The 20,006-nt window shown below is 34.1% G+C and overlaps 1 protein-coding gene across 4 annotated transcripts; it reads right to left on the reverse strand.

The window, feature by feature from the left end:
* Window positions 1-1,303: 1,303 nt before the first annotated feature.
* Window positions 1,304-19,937, reverse strand: CUNH4orf47 (chromosome unknown C4orf47 homolog). Of its 4 annotated transcripts, none has more exons than XM_016143955.2 (8): window positions 19,712-19,937; window positions 17,653-17,830; window positions 15,402-15,621; window positions 13,022-13,159; window positions 12,843-12,918; window positions 6,161-6,340; window positions 2,900-3,069; window positions 1,304-1,540 (listed from the first exon to the last, which is right to left on the reverse strand). In XM_016143955.2, exons 2-8 carry the CDS (start codon window positions 17,750-17,752, stop codon window positions 1,492-1,494), a joined length of 933 nt encoding a protein of 310 aa, XP_015999441.2. In that variant the 5' UTR covers window positions 17,753-17,830; window positions 19,712-19,937; the 3' UTR covers window positions 1,304-1,491. The 4 variants fall into 4 exon arrangements, with proteins under 4 accessions (XP_015999441.2, XP_015999444.2, XP_015999442.2 ...); XM_016143958.2 differs by having other exon boundaries at window positions 17,653-17,833; XM_016143956.2 differs by having other exon boundaries at window positions 18,937-19,937.
* Between the last annotated feature and the right edge of the window lie 69 nt (window positions 19,938-20,006).

Raw genomic sequence — 20,006 nt, forward strand, 5'->3', positions numbered from 1 at the left:
AGCAATTATGTAGATTTTAATAAAATCCGAAAATATAAACCTCTTATCTCAAAAGAAGGCATATATAAGTCTTGTTGGGTAACATTTATCGATGTGTAACTATGTGAATTTTATTCAGTTATGCACACCTGGTAAAACCACTCCTATTGTGAAAATAACATTCCTCTTTGAGTTAAAGTACACCCTTGATAATGTCTTTAGGATGTTCCTTCCACACTATCCTTTGGATAAGAAATAAGAATTTTAAATACTCTCAGAAAAAAGCAAACAATCGAGGCATGAAAATAAAAAATATATACACACACACACACGTGTGTGTGTGTGTGTGTGTGTGTGTGTGTGTGTGTGACAATAGTAAAAATTCTCTGTGCCATCTGTAATCCCTTTAAAAGCCATAATGTATATCTGGATTGACAAGTTTCCCCCATTAGAAAAAAAAAAAAAAACCAGATCCAAAAGAAGAGTACTGCAGCCTCTGCATATTCTGATTCCCAGCTCTGAGAAGACTAGAATGACAGAGGGACAAGTCCTGAGAAAGCATTTGAATCAAAATAACCTCCCCAATACATTATGTTAATAAACATTATAAATTTCTCTTTTTAACACAAGCTCAACCACTTCCTGCCCAAACTGAATGAGGACTGATGATAGAGTCCTCACTATGAATTACAGTAATGTATTTAACTTGTATATTTTAATGAATAGTTTTAAAAGTGGTAGGGTAAGTGAAGAGTGAACTTGGGAACAAGAGGGTAAGAAGACCTAGGGGAGATGCTCCAGGAGAGGCAGCTTTGGACAGCTGCAGAGAAGCATGAGAGGATACCAAGGACGAACTTCATTTACCATGTAATATTTTATAAAGTACTTAACTAAGAGTGCGTTCCCCATTCTCCCTTCCCCCAACTCACGCTGGGGCTGCCTTAGCTAATCTAATGCTTTAAAGATGCTTTAAAGAAGCCATATATAGAAGGCATGACACCTCATAAATTGAGACATTTGCCTCACTGTAGAATGTGTATACATGAATCTATGTAATCTGAATGAATCGATATTTATCTTTAGTGCTAAGAATGCTTTAACAGGATATGACACTTGGATGGCTATCAATCCAATTTTCAAATACCTCCAAGAAGAACTAGCAGTTTAAGAAGTTACTGTGTACTTCCTACCCCTCCAGCCCCCATATCCACCAAATCTGCAATTTGTTTACATTAGGAGTAAAAGCTCTCAAATGATAGACTACACTTCAAGATTTTATAAAATTTCTGTACATCATGTTCTCCTCAGAAACACAGATCAGTAATTATATGTTAAACACTATTTTATTCCTCAAGTAATAGTACTGAAACAAGTAAGAGTATTAGGTTAGTAGTAGTAAATTTCTTTTAAATGCTTGACCTATCCACAACATCTTATATTTTTTCAAATAATTAGCAGTGGATAATGAATTAATGGTCGTCAGGATCTAAAAAGCCATTTGTCTTCCAGATGCTAATAGGACTGTACCGAAGCAGTCTTGTAGTTCTTCACATTTAGTGCCCTAAAATTAAAAAATAAATGATCATCTAATTTTATAGGTGTAAGTAATACATTTGTACATTCTCAGAAAAACATTTTACAATAAAAAGTTAACAATCCAAAACCAAATTTTCACATCAAATTAAAAAGCTTCATTTTATATAAGTCTTATATACTTTAAAAAAATAAAATAAAAGTGTAATTTAAGAAGGAAAAGTTGGCTTATGGAGCCAGTTTTAAATATTACCACCCAGAAGCTTATTAGTTTTAAAATTAGGGTAAGAGGAGTTAAAACTTAATTTAAAATAATATTTGTGCTAATGTAAAAAGGAAGAGATTTCAATAAAATCAAAATTACTAATCTGATTTTTCAAAAGAGGAATCAGTTACTTTTTCTTTTCTTTGTACAAACAGATATGCTAGGGCATCATAGAACTTTCTCAGGTCTGTTCTACGCTAGAAAAGAATGCATAGAAAGTCACCCTCAGATTATTATTCCTGTAGACAACAGTTAAATTACATAAATAATAAAGGGTAGTCTTACTCTTGTGATATAATAATAATGTTGGTATAATCACTGTCCACAAGTGATAAAAATGTACTACTGTTTTTATAAAAGAATGTGAATTTGGTGTCTTTGCCTAATCCACTGTATGATTGCACTGAAGTTAGAAATATGTAAATTAGTTCCATTGGCATTAAAACTCTTTCAATAGATAGAAAGGTAATCAAAAATTCTTCCACTTCTTTACGATCTTGCACACACACACAAAAATATGATGAACTGTCCTTTTCTAATTTATGTTCTAAGCCCTCGAGAACTTCTTTTCAGTTTTGAGACTGCTCAAAACCTGGGTAAAACCGAAGTTTTAAGATACTTTAACGATATAATTTTCCTCAAAGTACTATAAAGTGATGTTAATAGCATTTTTAATTAACAAGAATATTTCCTGTTTTCATAAAAGATTATTTCAAAATTAAGGACATAAATCTTAAGTGTCATTAGGATTCCTCTTAATTACTAAGAGCCTAGAGCCCTTTAACAAGAGTCAAAACTCTCTTTGAGAAACAGACAATGTTAACATGTACTGCTGACTGAACTATAAATATCTACATAGTCTCAAATGACTCATAATAAAATGCTACAAATTAACTTAAAAATTATGGTACAGATCAATTCAGCTTTTCCAATTGGGAATTTCAGAAGACGGGAAAGAACTTCTGCAAGGGAGGGCAGGTATATTAGAAGGAGGCGAGATTTCTAGTCACCCGAATTTGTCATTTTTAAAGGTATATGTACATAAAGGATATTATTTTGAAGAAATCTAAATGTTAAAAACAATTTTTCTTGATTTAGGAGCTAAATGCAACATATTATTACCTTTTGACATTCAAAGTCATTATACTTTGAACTGGTCTGCTTTTCGGTCCACCTGGTGGGTGGAATATCTTAGCACCTTTGCTGATAGCCTGGCTTGCCAATTTAACCATATAAGGGTCAGCAGAGTGTGAAGGATAAGGTTCAAATGTTCCTGCCTTCATTCCACCAGCCTACAAATAAACACAAAACAATTTTATGTGGTTTCGTAAAATGCTTTTTAAAAATTCAATTTTGAAGAAGTTCATATATATTTGTGTATTGTCCCTGGAGTTGGTCTGACATTTAAAGAAAGTTGTCTTCATGTTTAATTCAAATACCAGCAGTCTTCATACTGCCAATTTTATGGGGTTAAGACACTGTAAATCTAAAAGTTCTCTATTAAAATGCAAATGTTTATTAGATGGTAATATTCTTAAAATGATAGGGAAGATACTTTTAAAAAGATAGAAATAGAAATAGAAAGTAAGAAGAAAATGTGATCTACTTTATATTTGTTTATAGTATGTTAAGAGAAGTCGATCAAAATATTTTTGACCATACATAAAACAAATATTTTACTTTAACTTTTTAAACTGATTTACTATGATTTTAATCTTTATATTATATATAATTACCAAGAAAACTCTACAGAATCATAATAATGCATTTATTTAGACATCCTTTCTCTTACAGTATCTAAGTCAAATATACATGAATATTTAATTCATTTGAATATATGGTTGTAAATTTTCAAGTTTTCCATATTGAGAACATGTAGAATATTATTTTGAAGAGCAACAAATAATAAGAAAACTCAAAAAAGTAAATTAAATTCATTAATAAATGTAAAAGCGAAATAGTTGAATTAAAAATAGAAAATATATATGGTAAACATACCAATGCACCAGATGATGCCTTTAAAATAAATTTAATAGATAAGTCTATATTATAATTAAGAATATAAAAGGATGGGGGAAACCCGTACATATGTGAGATACCAAAAATATAAATACTATTTTTGTAAATCTCTATGTTAATAAATTTGAAAACCTGAATGATTTTCAAAAAGTATATAAATGTCAAAATTGTCTCAAAAAGAGATAGAATCCACAGAAAACAGATATCATACAAGAAATTAAGCCCAGAACATTTCTGATGATGATACTTTCAAGCTTTAAGAAACAGATATTTCTGGTGCTATTTAAACTGTTACAGAAAGTAAAAAAAGAAAAAATGTCCATGATTATTTTAAGATGATAGCATCTACTCATACAAAAATAGAACACGGCATACCAAAAAAAAGTACAGACTAGTCACACCTAAAATTATTGATGCAAATACTTAATAAAATATTAACAAATAAAGCACAGTATTTACACTTAAAGATTAATACAACATGACCAAATGAGATTCATATCAAGAAACCTATTACTGCTATTCACTTAATAATAAGTCAAAGTGAGAAAAAATAAGGTCTAAATAGATTACGCCTAAACAGTTAATATAATTTTACATACATTCCTGATTTATTGCTATTTTTGGCATCTAAAAAAATGAAACACTAGAGGTATCCCCATTAAATTCAAGATTAAGGCAAGGATAGCTACTATTGCTAGCTTAAGAAATTCGAAATGAGCATGATATGATATATAGATACTGGAAAGGAGGGAGCAAAATTATTTGCAGATAATATAATCATATATCTGAAAATCCAAAGAGAATCAGCAGAATACACACTAGAACATAAGAAAGTTTAATGAAGTAGCCAGTCATTTTAAAATATCGAATGTTTTATAAAGACAAATATTATGAGGGGAAATAAGACGGGAACAAAAACTATTGACCAGAACCTTAAAATAGGTGAGAATAAATACAAGACATATAAACCTGTATGAAGTAAAATATAAAATTCTATAAGAGAAAGGTAGGTTTTTATAAGTAATTTATTTCTAGATCAGAAAATCCAAATTATAAATATGCTAATACATCCAAAAGTCTAAAGATTTAATTTTATAGCAAAATAACAAAGATCTTTTTCTCCTAGAACTTTAAAAAATAATTCTAAATTTCTAAAGAACAAATTAGGAGAACAACCAATATTTTTAAAGGGTAACAGAGACTAGACTAATATTAAAATGTAATAGTAATAATTAAAAAGTTTGGTACTGATACAAATGAATAAAAATCAGTCTGATAAAATGGAAATTCAGGGGAAAAAAACCCTCAAAATATGGGGATTCTGATTTGATGAGTGGCATTTCAAAGAGGTGGTATTAAAAATTATTCTATCAGTGAAATTATGAACTGGCTTTTTAAAAAATGTCAGCTTTACTGAAGTACAATTCATGTACAATAAATTACACCCATTTAAAGTTTATAATTTTTTAAGTTTTGACAGATATATACATCCTTGAAATCACAAACAAAATCAAGATACAGATACATCCTCCCCCAAGTTCTTCCTGCACTAAAAACTAAATTTTAAAAAAGATAAAAGCTGATCTTTACCTCTCTCTTCACATCAAAACATATTTCAGATTAATATTTAAATGCAAAAGAATGAAATTAATAGAAGAAATCAATAATGTATACTTTTCTAATATTGGTGGTAAGGTTATGACATCATAAAATTCAACACAAAGGACTGATCAATTTGACTATATCAAATCACTAAATTTCTGAATAGCATAAAATACCATAACCAAAGTCAGAGCTTCAACAGGCTAAAAAAATTATCTTCAAACTCAAATGACCAAAGGATAATATCCTTAACATAGAAAAGATCTTATAAATCGATATAAAAAAGATAAATATCCTAATAGAAAATCCACTGGGAAAATAAACAGGCAATTCACAGGATTAAAACAGAGCATACAACTAAGGTTTATAAACTATTAGAAGCATTTTCACTTTTATTCACACTCGTAAACTTCAGAAAAGTGAGACATTTTAATTGTTTCAAAAACGCAAACATGTTCTGACTTATTTATGGTTTTGAGAAAAACTATACCTAAGATCTAGAGAAGCGTTTAGAAAATACATTGTAAATTAAAATACATATGACCTGATCAATAATTACTTCATTATAAGGGCTTCATTATTCCCTACACTAGCCGTACTTTATGACTTTTCATAATTTTACTTTAAAAGGGGTTTCATGGTTCTTGGCATGAATACAAACAAAAGTTTATTATTTACATGGATAATAAAATAATTTGACAGCAAGAGGCACCATTTCTTTAAAATGCTTAATATTTTTTCATTCTAAAATTTTTAACTTACCTTTTTACCAGGAGAAGAAGGCTTAAAAGGGCTTCCACGTAATTCTTTCTTCTCTACTTTTTTAACTGGTGGTAAAGTTTTCCCAGACAAATAAGGATTAGTATCAAAATATTCACTTGGGTAAAGATTTAACTTGAAAGGTGTCCCTTTAAGTAAACGACGATGTTCTTCAATCTCTTTCTGTAAATTAAAGAGTTTGAAATTATATAGCATAAATTACTCAAACTGATAGATGTAGAGTTGAATTTTCTCTTAAATTTTAATATAAGCATTCACATTTTTTGAGACATTCCTTTGTTATGTTCTGTTCTTATGATACAAAAAAAATATGCTTACTTATAACAAACACAACTATGGTTGTTCATTTTGGATATAAATTTATTTGAAGTATAGAGATCTATTTATTGCCTGAACAAATCTATATTAATGATCTGGGTGATACAATGTAGTTAAAAAACGCTGGTCTTTAGTTCCAACCCTAACTCCTTCCTGCTTTTTAGCATTTATCAAGGACTCCGGGACCCTTTTAGTGTCATGGTTTCTTCAACTGTCAATGAGAATAATATCCACATACCCTCCATGCTGTTGTAAAGATTACGTGATATTATGTGTATAAGGAACCTGGTATATGGTAGGCCCTCAAAAAAAGTTTTTACTTCTAAGAATGAGGAATACTTACTTTTCACATTATAACATTTTTATATTACAACATTATTGGCTACCTCATACTCCAGCAAAACAGAGGTCATTTTTTCCCTTCTATATCACAATCTTCTCAACGGGATAATATAAAGCATAAAAAATACTGTTAATATAGTAGAGAAAGTTTTCATGTTATGAAATATAGATTCAAAAAGACAACTATAATGTGAATGCTGACATATTTTTTCAAATATGAAATCTGGTACTTCATCATTCGACAGAAAACTGAAAATGCTTAGTAAATGAATTCTAAAATAGTTAGTTCAGGGATGATGACTTTTCATTATTAAGAACTCTACTGTAACACTGTCAGAATTTTTCACTCTTTTTGGCTTTTTCTCTTGCTTTTGCTTGTCTTCTTCAGCCTATGGAATTCCACCCCTTTTTGGTGATCTCTTCTCCCCTCGCCCCCACCACAATGGTACTAAAACATAAACATTCCATTTATTCTTTGGGGCAGTGTTTCTTAAATTTTCATTTTCACGATTCACAACATAATTAATTTAAATTACAAATTACTGAGCTCTTCCCTCAGAGATTTCTGATTCTACTGGTTTGCTGTATAGCCCATTAATCTGCAGTCAAATCAGTTACCCCAGGTGTTTCTAATACAGGTTATCATAAGGCAATGCTTTAAGAATTGCCTTTTACTAGAATGCTGTATTTGTTTTACCAATCCCTTCCCTAGAGTATTCAGTTGAGTTCTGATCAGGACATGTGTGTGAGGAAACTAATCAAAAGCAAAAAAAGAACCACGTAAGAAGATTAGAGGTAACAGTCTCTAGCTCTCACACAGAGCTGAGATGGGTGCTGGTTCCATCAGCTCTGCTAGAAAATATGATTCCCAGGGCCCCAGGTAGAGCACACAGAAAGGTCTTGCCTCAGTAATAAGGAATAATTAGCCCTCTATTGAGCTCTGCGCCCATCCCACCTAACAAATCTTAAAAGAAGACCCGAATAAAATCAAACTATTTTCAACTAATTTAACTGCATCCTAGAACAAAGTCTAAGAATAGTTATGAGAATACAAAAATATACAGCAAGGTAAAAGTCACAATGCCTAACATCCAGTCAAAATTACTAGTAATGCAAAGAGGTGGGAAAATATGACCCATAATAGGAAGAAAAATCAATCACTCAAAATCAACCAAGAACTGACACAGACATTAGAATTAGCAGAGGAAATTAAAAAAATAATTTTAACTGCATTCCATATGCTCATAAAATTGAGACATGTAAGGTATAAAAAAAATACTCAAATTGAAATTCTAGAAAGAAAAATCACAATGTGAGAGATTTAAAACACACAGGATGGGACGTGGTTCCATAGTGTAGTGGTTAGCACATCTACTTTACACGCAGAAGATCCTGGGTTCACACCCCAGTGCAGCCACAGTCCATGGTCTACAGCCATGCCACCCTGAACAAGCCCAATGTCTGATCTCGGAAACTAAGCAGGGTCGGGCCTGGTTAGTACTTGGATGGGAGACCACCTAAGAAGACCAGTGGTGTAGGTATAAACAATAATAAAATAATTAAAATAAAATAAAATAAAATACAAAGAATGGCACTAACAGCATATTGAACAAATACAGAAGAATATATTAGTGATCTTGAAGACATAGCAATAAAAACTATCCAAAATGAAATACAGAGATTTCCAGTCAAGATGGTGGAATAGGTAAATGCTGTATTTGCCTCCTCTCATGATCACATAAAAAGTACAACTAAACTACAGAGCAACCATCACTGAAAACTACATGAGGTCTAGCTGAACAGAAAAACAACTAAGGACATATAAAAGAGGCCACCTCAAACTGGTAAGAGAGGCAAGATGCGGAACTGGTCTGGTCCCACAATTGCATGTGGGGGGTTAGAATCAAGAGGGATATCTTAGCTGTGAAGGTCCCCTCAGAGGAGCGAGGGGTCCCAGCCCCACAGCAGGCTCCTCAGCCCAAGGTTACAATCCTGGAGAGAGAGGTCCCCACAACTTCTGGCTGTGAAAAGCAGTGGAGTTTGTGGCTGAGTGAGACTGAGAGCTGCAGGGATCCCAGGCATTCCTGTTGGAGGGCCTATGCCTGTACTCACTGACAAACTCACTTGCTCTGAGCTTCGGTGCTGGGGCAGCGACTTGAGGGGCAACAGGGAGGAGCTGAATGGTCTGGCTTCGGGGCGAGGGCTGGAGTGGCAGCTTTCTTCCAGACAGAAGTGATAGTGGAAGCCACTATTCCTTTGTTGGGCCCGCCCCCCACCCAACGTGCAAAGGCAGGTGGCCATCATATCTGAGTCTCTATCAACCTGGCTAACTCTGGTCACCCTATCCTGGTGATTCCCTGAGACCTTGCCCCAACCAACATATGGGCCCACCAAGACGCTTATAGTGGCTTTTTCATATAAAAGGCCTATCTTGGCTCATGCTGTGGACTTTCCTAAAATCTCTCAAAAGCTCACAAAACCCAAACAAGCAGCATCTGGCCTCTGAACACCCCGTACCTCTTGCTGAGCAGCAACATGCCCAGAACTAGCAGCAGCTAACCTCAATTTGTAACCTGGCCTCTCGAGGCATCGCGAAGCCCCGTATGGGTGGAAATCATATACAGATTGTTTGGTGGCTCATACCAGGTAACCCTGGGAGGGGAGGGGCTTTAGACCAAGCCAGAGCACTACCTGGGGCCACATCCGGGGATGACACACCCAGAGGACAGACTGGGCAGGCACCAGAGCCCTACTAGAGTAAATTTTGCTCCATAGGGTCAGCCTCTATACAACAGCTCCTGCACTGCAGTCACTGGCCAGTTGTCACAACTGATCAGCCTGGAGGTCAAAACCTTCTAGTGATGTACAAATAGCAACCAAGGTTCAACTACAGTAGGAAGGCACACACATCCCATACAGGGTAGACACTTGAAGCACCGGCTCAGGTGACCATGGAGACTGTGCCACTAGGCCCCAGAGGACACCTACTATATAAGGCCACTGTACTAAGACCAGGAGATGTAGCAGCCCTACCTAATACACAGAAGCAAACATGGGGAGACAACCAAAATGAGGAGACAAAGAAACATATCCCAAAAGAAAGAAAAGAATAAACTAAACAAAGTGGAGACAAGCCATCTATGGATGCAGAGTTCGAAACACTTGTTATAAGAATATTCAATGAACTTAGAGGAACAGTAGATGAACTCAGTGAGAACTTTAATAAAAGAGATAGAAAACATAAAAATGGAGATTGAAGACATAAAAAATAACCAGTCAGGAATGAAGACTACAATGACCAAAATGAAGAATACCTTAGGAGGAATCAATTAGTAGATTAGATAAAGCAGAGGATCTAATTGGCAATTTAGAAGGTAGCAGAAAACATCCAACCAGAAAAAAGAATCCAAGAACATGAGGATAGTTTAAGGGGCCTCTGGGACAATATCAAGCATACCAATATTTGCATCATAGGGGTACCAGAAGGAGAAGAAAGAGCTCAAGGAGTTGAAAACCAATTTGAAGAAATAATGACAAGAAACTTCTTTAACCTGACAAAGGAAAGAAACATACAAGCCTAGGAAGCACATAGAGTCTCAAACAAGATGAACCCAAAGAGGCTCACACCAAGACACAGGAAATAATTAAACTGCCAAAAGTTAAAGACAAAGAGAATCTTAAAGGCAGCAAGCAGCAAGAGAAAAGCAGTTAGTTACCTACAAGAGAGTTCCTATAAGACTGTCAGCTGATTCTCAACAGAAACTGAGCAGGCCAGAAGGGACTGGCAGGAAATATTCAAAGTGATGAAAAGCAAGGACCTACCACCAAGATTACTCTGCCCAGCAAAGCTATCATTTAGAATTGAAGGACTGATAAAGAGCTCCCCAGACCAAAAAAAAAAAAAAAAAAAAGGATAAAGGAGTTCATCAACATCAAACCAACATTACAAGAAATGTTAGAAGGACTTCTTTAAGAAGAAGAAGAAAGATATAAAATATAAATAATAAAATAGCAGTAGTATCTATCAACAATTACTTTAAATGTAAATGGATTAAATCCTCCAATCAAAACACAGAGGGTAGCTAAATGAGTAAGAAAACAAGACCCTTTATGCTTCCTACAAAAGACTAACTTCAGATCGAAAGACATACGCAGACCTAAAACAAAGGAATGGGAAAAGCTATTTCTTGAAAATGGAAACAAACAAACAAAAAAAACTGGACAAAATAGACTTTAAAACAAAGGCTGTAACAAGAGACAAAGAAGGACCGAGTAATACCACTTCTGAGCATTTATCCAAAGCAACCTAAAACACTAATGGGAAAAGACATGTGTATCTAAATGTTTATTGTAGTATTACAATATGGAAGCAACCTAAGTGTCCAACAATAGATAAATGGATAAAGAAAAAGTGGTACATATATACAATGGAATATTACTCAGCTATAAAAAAAAGAATGAAACCTTACCATTTACAACAACATAAATGGACCTAGAGGGTATGCTAAGTAAAATATGTCAGACAAAGACAAGTAAGTACTATATGATTTCACTTACATGTGGAATCTAAAAAACAAACCAAATAGAAACAAACTCATAGATACAAAGAATAGATTGTTAGTTGCCAGAGGGAAGGGTAGTTGGAGGGGTAGGTTAAAAAGGGGTAGGGATTAAGATGTACAAACTGTTGGTTATAAAAACAATCACAGAGTTGTAAAGTATAGCATAAGGAATACAGTCAATAACGTTGTAATAGCTGTGCAGATGGGCACTAGATTTATCGACATGATCACTTCCTAAGCTATATAAATGTCGAATCACTATGTTGTACACCTGAAACTAATATAATATTGTATTTCAACCGTAACTTTAAAAAAAAAAAAAAAAAGCTCAATTTGGAAAGAGCTAAGAGGATCTATGGCAAGACGTGGAAATCTAATATCAAAATGTAAAATTATCACAATTCATAAACATTGGTATGCCACTACCCTAGTTATACAAATAGATAAAACAAAACAAACCATAATTAGATCACAAGTAAGAGAGTAACATAAGAAACATGGCAGAGTGAGAGATGTCCCCAGATCTCTCCCCTTGAAATCCCGATAATCTGAATACCTAAAACGCCACAAAAAAAAAAAAAAAAAAACCGCCCAAACTGCACACCAGCATGTCTGAGCATGGGATCTGCACATAAGAGTTACCACAGGTTAGAACCCCCCCAGGTGTCGGGTGGTGGACTGGGAGAAACAAAGAAGCTGCCTGTCACAGCCAGAGCTCCCTGTAGGAGGAGGGTGAGGGGAGAAGGAGCAGAGAGTTCCCTGAACATCCTTGCCTGGGAGTGCTGTGAGCTCCACGCAGCTGGCGGCAGTGCCCAGTCATCAGGACAGAAAGCAGAGAAGCAGGGACAGTGGAGAAGCAGGGATGGGGGAGAAACAACAGTTGATTTTTACCAGCCGTGGTTGCAAAACCGAGGCTGAGCCACAGCCTGCATCCCCCAACCCAGAGGACCCTTCCTGCCACATCCTCCGAGACCGAGACCGAATACTGCAGAGCCTCAGGGGAATCTGAGCAAACACTACTGAAACTGTCGCTAATGCTGCCAGTGACTGAGACTGAGAGTAGCAAGCTTGATTAAACATCTATAAGGCCAAAAAAAGGCATTATTAAAGCTTTATATAAAGCAGGGATCCAAGAGGCTTAGATGCTACCCACTGGAAACCAAAATAAAAACACCTTCTTTATAACAGGCTAAAGAGAGACCTTTATATAATAAATCTTTCCGGATAAAAAGCAAAATACATTTTCATTAATGCTAAGATGGAGAAATAGTCCATTAAACACCATGATCAACCAAGGTGACAAGTCATCTCAAAAACAAAGAGAAATATCTCCAGAAAATAAGCTTATAGACATAGAAATATATGAGTTAAATGATAGAGATCGTAAGTGAACTCTCTAAGTTAATTAATTGAGAAAGGTTGAAAATGGTTAAATAGATTACCTTATAATTTAGTTTTGGTGCATCGTAGAAATCAGCAGAGTGTGAAAACTGTTTACCTATGGTAACATTTGCATAGCTAAAGGATGAAAAGAAGTAATAGTGATTTCGGGGTTAGGCAATTTTAAATTTTATTGTTTAAGTTCAAAGCAATCAATATGAACATATTAAATATATCTTACCCATATCCAGTTCCTTTCTTTCCTGGGTTTGTGTATAAATTCTTTCCAGGTGCCTCATATTTTTCTCTGGGTTTTGACTGTGCACTGAAGAATGGGATTGGACCGCCTATTGTTCCATAGTAGCTTCCTAATCCAGATCTTAGATACAGTTTAAAAAAATGGCAAAATTTGTGTTATATACATTTTGCAACAATTAATTTAAAAAATAAAAAAGATTGAAAAAGGAGCACAATGTATGCAATGGGATTGACTCAATTTAACTTTGGTGAGACAAAAACATATTTATTAGTTTTTAATCCAATTTTCCCCATTTTTCATAAACAAATTTTGAGATGTTTTTCATGTTTATGCTTATTTTAGATGTTTCATATAAATAAAACTTCATAATCTCTAGGAAATTAAAGTAGCTTCCATTAATTCAGTTAATTATAACAATAAATAGACCCTTTTGTGTTTTTAGATAAATTTCTAGGCACTTTATGGCAAGCCAGCTAATAAATGGCTAATTCCTTCCAACCAACCCCTCACTAAAAACTATACTTTCAAAATGTATTAGTATTGTTTCCATTGTTAAAGGCAAACTGGATCTCATGGAATTTTGTTGATTTTCTTATTACTTTATTACAAAAAAAAATTAACAAAATAATCTTTTCTTCACGTTTAATGTCAAATTTTCTGGGCCCGCAGTATATAGTTAATCATTAAACCATTTATCATTCAGCAGTCTATTTTAACAAATATTTTCCTTTAAATTTTCATAATAAAAAGGATAACTAATGTTAGCAGTAGTTGTAGTCTCTAATTTCCAACTTATCAATGAACAAGTTTTAATAATCAGAAAATGGTCTCCAAGACATATAAAACCTTATTATCAAAACTGTTTATACATTTGAATGATAAATTTCAAAAACTAGACAGACATGAACATTGATTACTTATTATCTCTGACCTACAAATAAAGGTTCCATTAGGAGAAGATATTCATTTTTGTTAATTACTATTTATGAATATGTCATAAAATTCTAAAATACAATAAAGAAATAAAGCAAAGACACCAGAGAAAAGGGCAGTTACACACAGGTATAGCCTAAATAGAATGTGATTTAATGCAAGCATTAAATATCAGCACATTTAAAATTTATTAAGTGCCAATGGTTCCATCATTTGGTGTTGAATAAGTACCAGTATGAAGGCTTCTTATTCATACCACCAATCTCACTTTTTGGAAACACTTTCTGTATCCTACTAAATTACAGATGTTTTTTACATATTTGTGAGCTTTAAAAAGAAAGAAAAACAAGTCTAACTATAAAACTGTTCATTACTTCTTGGCTGACAAACAAATATAAGCATATTATAATCTAATGTATCATGGCAGCAATTCCCAAATATTAACACAAAAGGTTAAATAAAGATCATGGTAGGAAAAAAATAAGGTTAAATACATACGTTACATATAAAGAAAATTAAGTAATGACCTCGAAAATGTATGTTTGAATTTATATCTAAGGAGAAAATCAAGACTCCTCCCCCCAAAAAATAATAAAAATAAATAACTCAAACCTATCCAAAGTGTGAAAATGTAGAAAAAGGTTAAACTATACTAAAAGAATAGAAGAAATTCCCACTCTTAATAAAAACTTAGTAATTTTAACTTAGGAAATTGAAGCTTTACTAATTTTGAGAAATTACCACAACTAAGGACACTATTAGCCCTCAATCAATCCTCAGCTGTCATAAATTCTAAATCGAGAAATTGACTGTGAGTGTAAAGTAAGACCATATTACATGGCTTAGCTATATCATATGGTATAACGTAGGCTGTATGGTTTTATTTACTGATTAAAAAAGTGAATCTTCACATTGACAACTGTTACAACTAAAACATTGTTAAACCCCATGCATGTACCTTCACAATGATTTTTAAATAATGTTGTCTTTGATAAATTATCATCTTTATCAAAAAAGACTTCTCCTAATTTCACTTTTTCTAGTTTTGAGTTCACTTTTTTAATTCTTCGTAAAGTTTTTTTAAAGCAGAAATAATCAAGAGCACAGATATGATATCCCAAGGTGATTTTTCTCCTAAACTGACTACTATTGCCAGGTAAATGCATTTTCATTATTTAGTTGGCCTTTATTACATATACTAATAGAAAACAGTGACATAGATAATCCAAGGTTTAAAGTGATAAAGAGAATCAATAAAAATTACTTATCAACCTAAATCATCCAATATAACTGTCCGCACCTTAGACAAAACCTAAAAATAACAGTTTTAAAATGAATCGTGTATAAGTAAGTCCTGTGGAAAATAATGTAGCTAGAGGAGAGAAAGGAGTAGGAGATGGATTTTAAGACTTTTCTCCTAAACACTTACGGCTTTTTATCTCCATTACTAGGGAGGAAGGCTTTGCCTAGATTTTTTTTGGCTTCTTCCATCATATGCCGTCTCCTCACTTGATTCAGACTTACGTAGCTTTCACCTTCAAATATCCTTACAAAATGGGGGTCAAAATAACCTGCCTGGAGATCTGACATTTCTTTGGATCCCCCAGGTAGCATCTGTTTATTTTTGCTTGCAGCTTCATTAAAGGGTCCTTTAAAAATAAATTAGGAATATCATAATTTTGAGCTACTAGTAATTAAATAACATGAAACATAACTTAGAAATGTTTCAAAATGTGATTTGAGACTTAAAACACTGTTTCAAAATGTCCACTGACAGTTCTGTTAAAGGCTATGTTGATAATAAGACCTAAGAAATTTTCATTAAACATTTTTATAATTAAATTAAGCTGCTGGTTACAGACTCTAAATTTCAGGGCTGGAAGAGACCTGAAAGGTTATTTAATCCAATGCTTCCACATCTACATGCTGAGAAATACTGCTTGTATGAGATGTCAATGAGAGAGTGAGTAAAATGAAAGAGAGGAGAGAGAGAGAGAGAGAGAGAGAGAGAGAGAGAGAGAGAGAGAGAGAGAGAGAGAGAGAGAGAGAGAGAGAGAGAGAGAGAGAGTGTGTGTGTGTGTGTGTGTGTGTGTGTGTGGTGTTAGGTTAAAGGGAAGGGTGTTCCATATTCAAGCTGAAGCAGTTCCCCTCCTGGGTATATATATACTCAAGACACATGAGCGCCTATATCCACTAAAAGACATGAACAAGCATGTTCACAGCAACTTCATTCAAATAATTAAAAATAAGAAACAACTCAAGGGTCCATCAACAGAACAGATAAATTCTGGTATACTGACACAGTGAAATACTAGTTGCCTTGCAATTTTTTAAAAGACTGGTTTTGTGAATATTTAGAACTTCTTTTATAATTTGAATCTAGTTAAGTTCAAGTTGGGAAGTCCTTTAGTAATGTGAAGAATTTTCTGAAGTGTAAACAGTGCTTAAATCAACTGGTTATTTAAATGTAAATCTGTGTCCCTGATTTTTTTTAACTTAAAATTTTGAAAAGCAATGTATTCACATGGCTTCAAATTTAACAGTATAAATATTTTTGCAATAAATCTTCCTGCACACTTGCACTCAGTTCCTCTCCCCCAGGCATCACGATAGTCGTTTTGTTTTCCAAAGAATGTTTACAAATGTTCCAATAAATATTTTCATACATATTCTTCTCTATTTTTAATGCTTAGAATACTATATACGCTATCCTTCCTGTACCTTGATTTTTTTATTTAATAATTTATTTTGGAGATGTTTTGTATCAGTGTATTCTTTCTTCTTGCTATATAGAAGTCACTGAAGAGCCAAAAAAAATTTTTAATTTAAATTTATTTTTCAATTGCCATTTAGGTAAATATTATATTAGTTTCAGGTGTATAATATACTGATTAGACATTTATGTACCTTATGAATAATCATCCCAATAAATCTAATGCCCATCTGACTTCTTAGTTATTACAATATTATTGACTATATTTACTATCCTGTACTATATGCCATGACTACTTCTTTTTTTCCCAGCTTTATTGAAGTATAATAGACAATTAGTTGCTCATATTTTCATTGTGCAATTTAATGAGTTTTTTCCAATTATAGTTGGCATATGATAATATATTAGTTTCAGTTGTACAGCATAGTGATTAGAGATCTATAGAACTAGTATCCTATATCTATAAATCTAGTACCCCTCTTCCCCTTACATATTTTTTACAACATTGTTGAATAGCCAAAAATTTAAATGAGATTTAAAATGTTTATTTACTTTATGACTCTTTTAAAAATCCCTCAGCTATTCAATTATCATTTCATTTTTCAAGAAGGAATCCTGGATGGACTTTTTGGATGCAAATGTGAATGCTACTGGCATAGTGGAATGTCCCATCTAAGTGGGGAAGAAAGCTAAAAACAAAATATTCTGGGAGAAAACTGCCATGAACCCTTGGAAAGAAGTAAAATTACCTATGAGAGGAATATATGAAGGTACAATATGAGCTTCCTGCTCTTATAAAATTAAATTCTCTTACATCTATTGGAATTTCACAAGTTTATTCAACTTTAGAGCTAATACTTTTAAAATATAGGCCATTAAAAAATATAATTTAACTTAAACACTAAATCGGAATTTTCATATAGGAAATGTTCATTATCAGGTTGTAAAGAAAACCACATATACTTACGATTAAATGGTGTCACATATTTATCACCAACAGTAACATATTCCATTTCACTGAAAAGGCCAATCCTCTCCATATCAGTCTTCCCACCTTCTGCAGGCATGGTTGCTTCTTGTGGTGGTGTTCTCTATAGAGGTAACTTCAAAAGATTCCTTAAGACTGCTTCTTTTATAGCTAAATCCTACTTTATGTTGAAAAATACAGGAAGGAAAGTTTAGGAAAATGGTGATTATTAAATTTCAGTCCTAATTACTTTCAGTCTATAAGTTAACATTCACTATAAAACAAGTCACAAATTATATAAGGAAAGAATCTACTTTGTGGAGCTGAGGGAAATAATGAGATTCAAAATTATCACCATGAACCCGCTTCAACTCTCCAGGTGAAATATCCACGAATTATGAATTATGTATGTAGCACTGTTGCACTGCCATTCATCTGTTGTAAATGATAAAATTATTACTGCATAGTGTGGTATACTGTGTAAACAACATCCTTTTGAGTTCAAGTTAGATTTAAAAATCATAAATACATAAGATAGATATTTTCAGGTTAGATCAAATGACTGAAACATACCACATTGTCTCTCATATTGAAAATTGTAACTTAGCTTTTCAGAAGGCACAACACCTATAGGTATTACCCGAGTTTTTTCAAGTTTAATGGAGGGAGAGAACAACTGTCCAGGCAAGATAAAAACAAAGAAAAACAAAACAAACAAATCCACAATGAATTCAAAGTATTTGTTAAAGGGTTGACTACAACTGTGTTTTCTTTTGAAATATATTAAACATGCAAGTATTTATTGAGATTTTTTTTTCAATTAGACGTGTTCTAAAAAGGAAGACCAAAAAGCTAAGACTACTTGTCTCCATTTCATCATTATATTTTTAAAGCACCAATTAGTGAATAGATCGAACAGTAGGTTTATGCCTTGAATTCCCAGCAAGCTGTTTTATTGACACTAAACTTGCATATTGGGAACTGCTGACTCATTTGAACATAAATCTTTGCTAATGTTTAATAATATCAAAGGAGCAAGTGAACACTCCATTTATACTAAAGCATAAAAAAAATACAACCCCTTCCTTCTATTCCACTTCTTCCTTTGATCAAGTATGCTTTAAAACTAAACATCACTTTGGCTGCACTACTTGGATTCGCCTTGTATTTCAAAGCTCTATCCCCACTGCCCAACCGCAAAGGCTTCCTGTGCTGCTACAGGGGCTCCTAAGGCCACTATTACCCTCATTTGTCATCATGCCCCACCCCCACACTCCCTGGCACCTGGGTTCCACTTGTCTTCTTTAAGTTCTCAGGTCAGGCTCTCTCCAGCCACAGGGACCATCGCACATGCTGTTTCACTTTAGGAATGTGCTGTGCCAACACTTTCATTCCCCAATTAACACTGAGCCTTCGAATTATTTAGCTCATTCATCAGTTCTTTAATTCCCTCTATCAGAGCCGCATGTACTTTTCTCTTCAAGCCACTACCATGGTTATCTAGTGGGTTGTCATTTTACATCCACCGTGTAGGGATCCTTTAATTAACAGCTGTTTTCCCTCACTGAACTGTTGGCTCTACAAAGGGAGGAACCGTGGTATGAGCTCGGTTTTTTTTTTATCACCGTATTCCCAGTGTCTGCGCAGCGCCTGGCACACAGCAATGCGAGCCTCAGAGCGAGGGCAGGAGTGAGGGAAGGCAAGTTCTTGCCTTAAATTTTTCCACTACTTCACTCTTCTTGAGCGATATTTACAAAATCATTCATTCATTTATTTAGCAGGTACTTTGCAATACCCTCCTCTGGGTAAAGCTCGCTGGTAGAAGCTAAGAAACATGAGCTTTTAAAAGGCATACAAGCTCCCCCTAGAGAGCTTACATTCTGTAGACAAGAACATAATTAAGTATAACACAAGTGGAACATGATAACTTCCCTTCGAAAGGTATGAATAAAGTGCCGTGGGGGTGCGCAGGAGGGGCAGAAAACTTCTGGCTTAGGTGAGGAGGAAAAGATTTCCCATTATGGAAACAGAGGAATCTAAAGGGAAAGGACCAAATCACCTCTCCGAAGGGCACCCAAGCCGACAACTGAGATCAGACCATCTCAGCTCCAGACCGGGTTTACACAGCTGCAAGAACGACGAGGTCTGCAAGACACCCTCGCGCAAGCGCTTCCCGCGTGGGACCTTGCTGGGAAGAGCCGCCAAACGTTCAGCACGCTGTTTGTGTTTATTATGGCGTATTGCCTCAGATACGGGAGTGTCCATTCCGAGTACCCTGGGGAAGAAGTGTGGAGAGCTCGAATCTGCTTCGAGGAACACATTGACTTACGATCTTAGGTTAAGAATATCTCATT

This window comes from Rousettus aegyptiacus, unplaced genomic scaffold (genome assembly GCF_014176215.1).
Source record: "Rousettus aegyptiacus isolate mRouAeg1 unplaced genomic scaffold, mRouAeg1.p scaffold_m13_p_11, whole genome shotgun sequence".
In the NCBI taxonomy this organism is placed as follows: Eukaryota; Metazoa; Chordata; class Mammalia; order Chiroptera; family Pteropodidae; genus Rousettus; species Rousettus aegyptiacus.